General features: G+C 44.8%; 1 protein-coding gene and 1 long non-coding RNA gene across 3 annotated transcripts in view; both read left to right on the forward strand.

Annotated features, from left to right (window-relative positions):
* LOC109461496 (serine/threonine-protein kinase 17A-like) overlaps positions 1-4,907 on the forward strand; it is a 9,043-nt gene extending 4,136 nt beyond the window's left edge. Inside the window, exons 2-6 of the mRNA XM_019757864.1 lie at positions 1,024-1,236; positions 1,724-1,868; positions 2,300-2,475; positions 3,053-3,232; positions 3,532-4,907. Coding sequence (XP_019613423.1) covers positions 1,024-1,236; positions 1,724-1,868; positions 2,300-2,475; positions 3,053-3,232; positions 3,532-3,829 — 1,012 coding nt within the window. The 3' untranslated portion in view covers positions 3,830-4,907. The remainder of the gene's footprint in view (positions 1-1,023; positions 1,237-1,723; positions 1,869-2,299; positions 2,476-3,052; positions 3,233-3,531) is intronic.
* A 1,296-nt stretch (positions 4,908-6,203) lies between these two features.
* LOC109488293 lies at positions 6,204-9,204 on the forward strand. Of its 2 annotated transcripts, none has more exons than XR_002141331.1 (3): positions 6,204-6,303; positions 7,500-7,597; positions 9,009-9,204. It is a non-coding gene; the product is annotated as an uncharacterized LOC109488293 (long non-coding RNA). The 2 variants fall into 2 exon arrangements; XR_002141330.1 differs by lacking the exon at positions 9,009-9,204 and adding an exon at positions 8,147-8,385.
* Positions 9,205-10,093: the final 889 nt, after the last annotated feature.

Here is a 10,093-nt window from a genome sequence, read left to right on the forward strand (position 1 = left end):
GTGTGTGTGTGTGTGTGTGTGTGTGTGTGTGTGTGTGTGTGTGTGTGTGCTTGTTGCTACAGTATGTTTGTGTGTTATTTGGCCAGTGAGAATGGTGGGCATGTCGTCCTGCCTGTGTGTTTGAGTGTGTGACTGTTTTTTTTGTTTGTGCGTACGTGTTGCTGTGTGTGCGTGTGCGTACGTGTTGCTGTGTGTGACTGTTATTAGGCCAGTTGGTGAGAATGGTGACAATGTCGTCCCTGCCGACCCACTGCCTTATCTGGCTCTACACGTTACTCCTCTGCAAACACTTCCCAGAAACGACCACTACATAAATACACCGACATGGCCTGTGTGTTTGCAGGCCGCATAGTGCTGCCATGTCGCCACATGTCCGTGCCTTTATATACCTTTTACTACAGGCAAAAAGCCGCTTTTCCAGCACTGAGGGGCAGAAGTCACCAGGTCAAGTTGGACCCACGGATCTCTGCAGTCATCGTTACTTAGTGTTCACTCAAACTCACACAAACTGCACACAAACATGGCAACACACACAAACACACACACACACTCACACTTGGACCCACGTATCTCTGCAGTCATCGTATCTTAGTGTTCACTCAAAGTCACACAAACTACACACACGCACGCACTAATATGGCAACAATCACACACACGCGCGCGCACACGCGCGCGCACACACGCACGCACGCACGCACGCACGCGCGCACACACACACGCACGCACACACACGCACGCACACGCACTATTACTATTGTGATTTGTTTGATCCCTCCTCCTCCCAAATGTACAACAAATCTGTAAAACCCGAGTATAAATAAAGCTTTAAAGGCACAAACACACACACACCGGCAATCATAATATTACAGCATCCAGTTTGCAGCTCTGGAATTTGTCTCCAAATGTAATTGGCATTGTCATCACTACATCATCATATCAACATTCTGACTTATGGCTGTTGTTGTTTTCTATATATATATATCTTTGTATTTATTAATGATGTTTGTTTGTTTGTCTCCGCAGGGGTAAGTTTGCTGTAGTGAAGAAATGTCGGAGGAAGAGCTCGGGGCAGGAATACGCTGCCAAGTTCATCCGGAAGCGGAAGAAGGGGAAAGACTGTCGTGAGACGATTCTGCACGAAATACGGATCCTGGAGATGTCGGCGGAACACTGCCGACTGATCGACCTGTTCGAGGTGTTCGAGACTCACAACGAGATGATCCTCGTGCTCGAGTAGTAAGTATGAACTGTGTGTGTGTTTGTCTGTCTTTCTGTGTGTGTGTGTGTCTGTGTGTCCGTGTTACTGTGTGTTTGTCCATGTTGCTGTGTGTGTGCATGTGTTTGTGTGTGTGTGTGTTTGTGTGTGTGTGTGTACATGATACTGTGTGTGTGTGTGTGTGTGTACATGATACTGTGTGTGTGTGTGTGTGTGTGTACATGATACTGTGTGTGTGTGCTATTGATATATTTGTTGTTGTTTACCCCCAGTGCTGCAGGAGGTTGTCATTGTTGTTATTTACATGTTTGTTGTTTACCCCCAGTGCTGCGGGCGGGGAGATTTTTTACCACTGTGTGACGGAGGAAGATGTTATTGTTGTTATTTACATGTTTGTTGTTATTGTTTACCCCCAGTGCTGCGGGCGGTGAGATTTTTGACCACTGTGTGACGGAGGAAGATGTTATTGTTGTTATTTACATGTTTGTTGTTATTGTTTACCCCCAGTGCTGCGGGCGGTGAGATTTTTGACCACTGCGTTACGGAGGAAGACGACTGCTTTAATGAGAAGGACGTGGTCCGACTGATGCGGCAGATACTGGAGGGAGTTTCCTACCTGCACGAGAGGAACATCATTCACCTGGATCTCAAGGTAAGAATCTACCTAGATCACAAGATCCACCTGGATTTCACCTAGATCTCAAGGTACTGGCTAGATCTAACCTGGATCTCAAGGTCCTACTTAAACAAGAATTCAGAGACTTCACAACTCCATGAAATATGTGGAGTTTTTATTGGACTTGTCAATGTTGGGAAACCAATTGTACAGCATTTTATGACTTGGCTGTCAGATCATGGAGCTAGAAAAGATCATTCAGCTCTAAATATTATGTCCGTTGTTCTTGCAGGGGTCCACCCCAAAAAAAGGCAAAGGTCTGCAGTTTTTTATAGGGTCATTCGGAAAACAGGAAACAAAATTTTTTCCTAGGCCTGATCATCGCTGCACTGCTAACCTGTGCTGTAGTACCTATCAAACCTGCCAGGTGTCCTCGCTGCCCTGCTAACTTGTTGTGTATTTTCCAGCCGCAGAACATCCTGCTGACCAAACCGGCGCCGGCGGGAGACATCAAACTCGTGGACTTCGGCCTGGCGCGGAGAGTCAACGTGCACGAAGAGATCCGGGAGATCGTGGGAACGCCCGACTACGTGGCGCCCGAGGTGCTGAGCTTCGAACCCCTGTCCACTGCAACCGACATGTGGTAAGTCTGTCCACTGCTACTAAGTCTGGGCTTCGAACCCCTGATAGTTGTTAATATGTTGTTATTTACAGGTGTATCGGAGTCCTTGCGTACGTGATGCTAACCGAACATGTTGTTATCATGAAAGTTCATCTGTGTTGGTAGTAATCATAGTAAAACATTGAACTTTATTCCAACACAAGGGTTACAGAGCGATCAAATTTCCGACGACCACTGTCGTCTTCATCAGGATAATTAATGATCAATGACTTCACAACGTGATCTCGCAAGAGTTACAGTTTACAAACACGTGACCTTGTTGACACGAGACTTTAATGATACGTGACGTGAGCAATTGATCAAAAGTGCCAGGGAGTTTATATCGTCCACCATCTCTATTAAGTGAAGGCTGAAGTGCTCTGATATATATGGCCTCCTTTAATGCCTCTTAAAAAGTAGTCTAGACATGTTGTTGTTGTTATTTACATGTTGTTATTTACTTCTTTACAGGAGTATCGGAGTCCTAGCGTACGTGATGTTGACCGGCCATGTTGTTTACGTGTTGTTGTTGACATGTTATTATTGTTGTTATTTACAGGAGTATCGGAGTCCTAGCGTACGTGATGTTGACCGGACACTCCCCGTTCCTCGGCGACAGCAAACAGGAGACGTTTCTGCACATCTCGACTCTCGCCTACGACTTTCCCGAGGAGCTTTTCTTAGACGTCTCCGCCGACGCTCAAGACTTCATCAAGAGTCTGCTCATCAAGGAGCCAGAGTAAGACTTTTTCCTTACGAGTTCCAACTCAAATCAAATCTTACTGGTCCTTATCACGTCAGATTCTCGTGGTCCTTTATCACATCAGATTCTTGTAATGTAGGAAGAACAGACCTCTGTAGTTTTCTTTAGACAGAGTTTGCCTGTAGGATAAAATTTTCCCTTTGTCTTGTTTGTTGTTAACATATTTTTGTCTTGTAAACCAAACCAAATATACTGTTGTTGTCCTGTTGTTGTCCTGCTGATGTCCTGTTGTCCTGTTGTTGTCTTGCTAACGTCCTGTTGTTGTCATGTTTTAGGGACCGAGCGACAGCCAAAGAGTGCCTGCTGCACCCGTGGCTCTGTGCTGCCTCCAAGTCACCGGCAATCGACTTCTCCGTGGCCCCCGCTGAGCCCCAACCCTCTCAGTCCCGGGACAGCCTGCCCCACGACCCTTCTCAGCCCCAGGATGCCCTGCGCTCCCCGTTCCTGGGGCAGCGGCGCCCCCTAGACTGCAACAAGGAGAACTGCAAGGACGACGCGGCCGTGCCAAAAAGGTTCAAGTTCGACGATTCCTTCGTGTCCATTCAGGAGATCAAGAGAGAACTGGTGTACTAGCGCCCCTATCGGTGCACTGGGGCACTGCAGGAACTGGTGTGTTAGCACCTCCTGTTGGTGCACTGTGGTACTGCAGGGGGAGAACTCGGTACTAGCGTCCCCTATCTGTGCACTGGGGTACTGCAGGTGACTGGTGTGTTAGCACCTCCTATCAGCACACTGTGGTACTGCAGGGAGCATATTGAGGCTTCTGTAAGAGTTCAGAGACAACTTCTCTTGTGAGGCGTTACAGACGAATGTTGCTCCCAACTCGGATCTGTCCTGGAGGAAAAAACTGCTGACTGTGGCCAAATTTCTCACCGGGAATTCTGGGATTGATACCCACAATGCTCTGCAACACTCCAGGATCAATAAATTGAATCCAAATGTCCTCAATAACCTGTCAATAATCGATAACGTGGAAACTGGACAAAAGAAGGAAAGAAGCAGGACCTGTGTACAATTTACCTGTGTTAAAGACTGTAGGTTCGTTCTGGCTGGTATGGGTGAATGTGTACCCAGAAACCCCCAACACACCCTCCACATGTGTGCCCAGAAACCCCCATCACACCCTCCCTGTGTTCCTGTTGTGGAGAAGTTTTATTTGTTGTAGAAATGAGGGAATGTGTCTGATGTGTAATATTACTGTACAGGGGGAGTGGGGAGGGGGGCATTCTCACGTAGTGGCAATGCAGATAGTGTACAGAAAAACCATGTCACAATATGGCAAACTTGTACATAGTGTATTTTATGTTTTACTCAAGGGCATTACACAACTGCCTTATATGGGCATGACAGCTGCCTTATATGGGCATGACAGCTGCCTTATATGGAAACACATGACATCAGGACTGCTGCCTTATATGGGCAAAACAGCCTTATATAGAAACATTAGAGCAGACATGACAACAGGTCAGCTACCATATATGCAAACAGGAACAGGTTAGCTGCCTTATATGGAAACATAGAACAGACATGACAATGGGTCAGCTGCCATATATGGAAACATAGAACAGGCCAGCTGCCTTTTATGGAAACATAGAACAGGTCAGCTGCCTTAAATGGAAACATAGAACAGGTCAGCTGCCTTATATGGAAACATAGAACAGGTCAGCTGCCTTATATGGAAATGTCAGCTGCCTTATATGGAAACATAGGACAGGCCAGTTGCCTTATATGGAAACATAGGACAGGCCTTATATGGAAGTGAGCACGTTACATGTAGGAAAAGTTTTATTTAACAAATCCGTGGATGTACCGAATTCTGCCCTAGTGGTGCTATAGAGAGAGTTTATTAGCCTCTACCAGGCTTGGGGAGGCGGCTGGAAAGAGTAGAAATCTGCCAAATAGAGAGATAAGCATGGCAAGGGAGTTTGTCCATTCAGAGAACATTTCGCCGCACCCCAACTGCAAACTGTTCTCTCAACGGACAAACTCCCTTGCCATGCTTATCTCTCTATTTGGCCGATTTCTACTCTTTCCAGCCGCCTCCCCAAGCCTGGTAGAGGCTAAGAGTTTATATGCCATGCCAGAAGCTCTATTGTCAGTGTGTATCTCAGAATGCTGAAATTTGCTTGTGTCCATTTTTATAGCCTTATTATGTCGTAATACCAGCTCGTAAGTATCACGTTACAGCAGTGCCAAATATGGGCACGGATGCATGATGGGGGTTTTCCCCACACCTTGGGACCAGTTGTCAATCATCCTGTTACCATAGTAACCAAAGATGGCGTTTTCTGTTCCAAATTTCTGCCGACAAATCGCAGACGTGGTCACATGACCACTTCTAGTCCGTTTCTCAAATCGTAATTTTACATCATTTTTATATTATTTTGTAATGCTTTGTTCAGAAGTGTAAATACAGAATAAAATTAAAAGATAGTGAACTTGCACTTGTGAGGGTTGATCTTTGTGTGAATGTATCTCTGTAGGTCAGCTGAATGATGCTGCAATACTTGCCATAGCTGCAAATGTGTAAACCAATGCTACACATGTTTAGCGTTTCTACTCGTTTTGCGAGTCTCAAAAACCCACGAAGGTAGAACGATTAGCAAACAATTCAGATAAGTCACCACAACGGTTTTCTCTGGGGTGGATAAACAATGGAAGAAAATGAAATAAATCACATCAACTTTATTGCTCAACAACTGACTGGCTCAAGGTATGGCAAACAGGTAGATACATGAACGAAACTAAAATACAATTGCAATTTTACCAAAGATAATCTATTGTACGCTTTCTTGAGGAGAGTATTACATTCTATGATTCAGGAAATATGTCAGTTATTTGAAATAAGGGATAAAGCCATGTTGATTTGATTATATGGATGATGGTCAAAGCGCAAGGAGGAATTTGCATATCAATGTTGGTTTGGCGGCTCCTGTTCTGTGGGAATGTTTGTGTGGAAACTGTGGTGTTCTGACAGCAACATGGAGGAGAGTTCCAGACCCGCTCTGAAGTCCGGAGCAGCCTGTTGTGGACTGGCTATTAGCAAGGTGGGTGTACGTGTTTGTTTGTTGTGTCACTGTGTGCATATTATGTGTGTTGTAACTTTTGTGCTGTGCCGTATGTGTGTGTTGTAGCTTGTGTACCGCATGTTGTGTGTGTGCATATTGCATACATTTTGCGTGCATGTTGTGAGCATTCGAGTTTCTGCAGCCAGGGGAAACTTCCCGGTACGTCTGACAATATGTTTGACTGAAAGTTTTCAGCCATCACTGTCCGCATTAAGGAGACTGTGTTGAACAAACAATGGTTAGTTTTATAGCGATTGCGTGGGAAGGAGAACGTATCTTCTGTGCATGGCATGCCGGGAGAAACAACCTGTCCTGGGCACGAGATTGCGTTTGTGTTTTGGCGGGAGAATGTCAGACGACACTTGGCGGCTCGATGTTGTTTTCCTGACCAAATCTCTCCTCTGGAAAAGGTAGAACGGGAGGCAGAATCGCCCTCCTTGCCTCACCGATTGTGGTAAATCTTTTTTATCTGCTTTTCTCGCGATGTAACGGTATGGTGACAAAGGTTTACCTCAGCCATGTAGTAGATTTGCGTGACGTTGGTAGAAGTTCCTACAAGGTCCAGTTCCCTGGGATCTGGGACCAGAATAATCATTATAATCAGCACCACAGCTGCCAATCAGTACACAACAAAAGAAACGTGAGTTTATTTTGTTGCTATAACGGTAGATCTTACTGTCAAGGCCCGAATGAGGTAACGATTACAATCTGTACGTCATATATTTATATAGACTCTGGACTGCAGGAATCTATGTTCATGGCTTTGATAGGACCCGAAACATGCGACGTTAATGCGTATGTTTTTATGATTTTTATGTTTTGTCGGACCCTTACATCTTCCCACATGAGGTATTGCCACGGTGAAAAGCTGTCAGCACGCCGATTTTGAGTATTTCACGAATGAACAAATTTAAAGGCTAGAAAACGGCCTTCTCAGAATACGGCTTTCTTGGCCACAGGAAGATTTGCAAATAGTGTAAACTGAGGCTAATTGTAATCTCCAAGCAGATCCTACGGTGGCAAGGCAGTATCCATTGGCCAGAGGAGTGTCCATTTGCTCCGTGGCATCTAAAGCATCTGGATAATTCCTTGCCACCGTAGCATCTGCTTGGAGTTAGAGATTAGCTAATGCATGGTGAATCCAAAATTAAAGTCCGTCCATTTTTGCCCTTCAGTCCAGCGGAGTGAAGAAACCTCCAGCCTTCCAGGTGAAAGAGCAGTGACGTCATTCCCAAGCGACCCGTTCTACCCAGCATTCCGCGTTCCAATGCAGGTGAGAGGCCAACTTTTTACTCCGGGCTTTGTGATGATGCGATGTGTACATGCCCTGTTATGCGCCAGGCGCCCGCTAGGTGCGCGACTGCACGGGTAGACTGGAAATGCACAAGCAGGTGTGACCCTCAGTTTATTCTCAGCCGTGACGTCAGCCGGACGGTTTGGCACTTCCTATCCCCACAGCCCTTACCACAGCGCATGCGCAGCCCAGCAACTACTTACAACAAGTAATTTGCAGATTCCAGATTGTGTAATCAAAATCATTCATGTCTGAAACAGCTGAAACACATAACAACCTTCAAACTTTACAAAACAGACAAGTCGTGTACTCAAAATTAGAAGGGTCATAAATAAAAACAGCAACAGCAACAGATTATCAAATACAATAAAGGAGATGTTCATATACGTGTTTATGGGGCTATTTGGTGTTTCTGTCGTTAAGGTCTGTTTCGAAGGTACTAAAGAGGCAAGGGCCTAGGGATGTACAGGTGTGTTTTTTCATGCCCAGCTTTAAGAAATTGTCCATTTGGCTTCGGTAATTGTTAAGATCCCATCTCAGGACGGGAAAACCGAGAAGCAGAGCGCCCGGCTGATGACGTCAGTCGGCGTTTCCATGGTTACCGACCCCGCCTGAGGGAGGATTGTCCTGGCCTAAGGAATGACGTCATACCCAGCATGCACAGCTGTGATTCGCTCCGCCGGCAGGAAAGTCGGCAGGATTATGTTCTCAGTCAGACAGCCGCAGTTTCGTCTGTTCCATCCGTGGCTGATAGCAGAATTATGGCATTACGGTCTGGTCCATTACTCTCCAAGCAGAGGTTGGTGGGGAACATCATTACGTTTCTACATATGCCCCGTTATATGATGAAATGTCTTCCCTCATATAAAAACGGGGCACATGTATAAAAGCAAAAATCTTCCCACCAACGTCTGCTTGGAGAGTATCTCTTCCGCCCGTGCCTGATAGCAGAATTATGGCATTACGGTCTGTTCCATCCTGTTGTGCTAGGGAGGCCACAGTAAAAGCTAACTTAGGGCGGGATAGCGTTAGCGTTTTCCTAGTCATACTTTGCGAGTGTGCTTGTTTTAAGAGTATCAAATAATAGCTGATCGACAAGAGAGGGAAAATTTCTACAACTGTGTGAAATTTGTTATGGAATAACCCATGAGTTCAAGTTTTATTGCAATTAAAAAACTACAGTATAGCGTTTTCCTAGCGTTCACGCCTGCTGCGCATCGTATGTCATACCTGTTCTGATAGCTGAATTACGGCAATAGGGTCTGTTTCATTACTCTCCAAGCAGAGGTTTAGACATCGGCTTAAGTTAGTACCGGTATCTTTTCTCTCATCTTTCTGCCTGATCAATGGGACATCACATGCACCCATTTTACTTCCCTCCATTCGCTAGGCGCCATTACGGCGGAGTTCGGAGCTCAGACGGTTAATAGAAGGCCTTTTTCTGTCAAGAGAAGGGAACGTCCGGAAATTGCAAGGTGACTTGTTATTCCAATTCGTGTGCATTTTGCCTGGCAGCACTCAAGGGAATTTGCAAAGTCTGATCCACTTCAAGCATTGTGCTACTTAATATGAATATTAGATCCGTAAATAATTTCATCAGGTTGGTAAACGACTGAATAGCAAAGTTCTTTTTATCACAACCATATATGTTTCACTAGCCGACGTTTTCTAGTGTCAGTGCACAGTAACCCAGTCAGAATTGCCCTGATGAAGATGACAAACGGCCATCGAAAGGTCGGTTAGTGAAAAATAAATGGTTGTGATAAAAGAACTTTGCTATTTAGTATGAATATTATAGTTTAACATATGAAAGAAACTTCCTACAGTTCTGTAGATATGAAACCATAATGTGATGCAAAGACTCTGATCTTGTTTTTGAGCCCTGATCCGATATCCAGTTAAACCAGCGTGATCCAACTGATCATAATCTCCCAGCCTGGTCCTGATCTCGGCCTAATGTCCATTTAACCGTTACCATAGCAACTATGAGAATGCCAGTAGCTTTGCCAAGCAGCACCATTTGCGCTGTGTAGAGATGGGAGTCCAAACCAAATCATGCCAGGCTATTCCTGTATGTAAATGCATGATGATATACGCAAATTTATGCAAGATTATAGCTATTGAGCTAATCAATGAAACGCAATGAAATATCTTTATGTATGCAAATTAGTAACTAACAGGTAATTCATACATAGCTAAGAGATACATTAAAATTCGTTCATTGACCCATTAACTACATAATTTAGCAAATCGTTCATTATTGCAGTTGAAACTTTTGTTCAGTATTGCAGTTGAAACATTGTGTATATTATCATAAATCTGTGCATATTATCATATATTTGCATACCTTTATACCTTTGTATAAATTCGTCTGGGGTTGTTATTTTTCTTCCAGTGTTATATAATTAGCGGCATTAGGGTTTTACAAAACCTCAGCTGATATGTACCCGTAAGTCGGTCTATGACGGGGAGGGT

The sequence above is a fragment of the Branchiostoma belcheri genome, unplaced genomic scaffold, assembly GCF_001625305.1.
Source record: "Branchiostoma belcheri isolate BF01 breed outbred unplaced genomic scaffold, Haploidv18h27 scaffold93, whole genome shotgun sequence".
In the NCBI taxonomy this organism is placed as follows: Eukaryota; Metazoa; Chordata; class Leptocardii; order Amphioxiformes; family Branchiostomatidae; genus Branchiostoma; species Branchiostoma belcheri.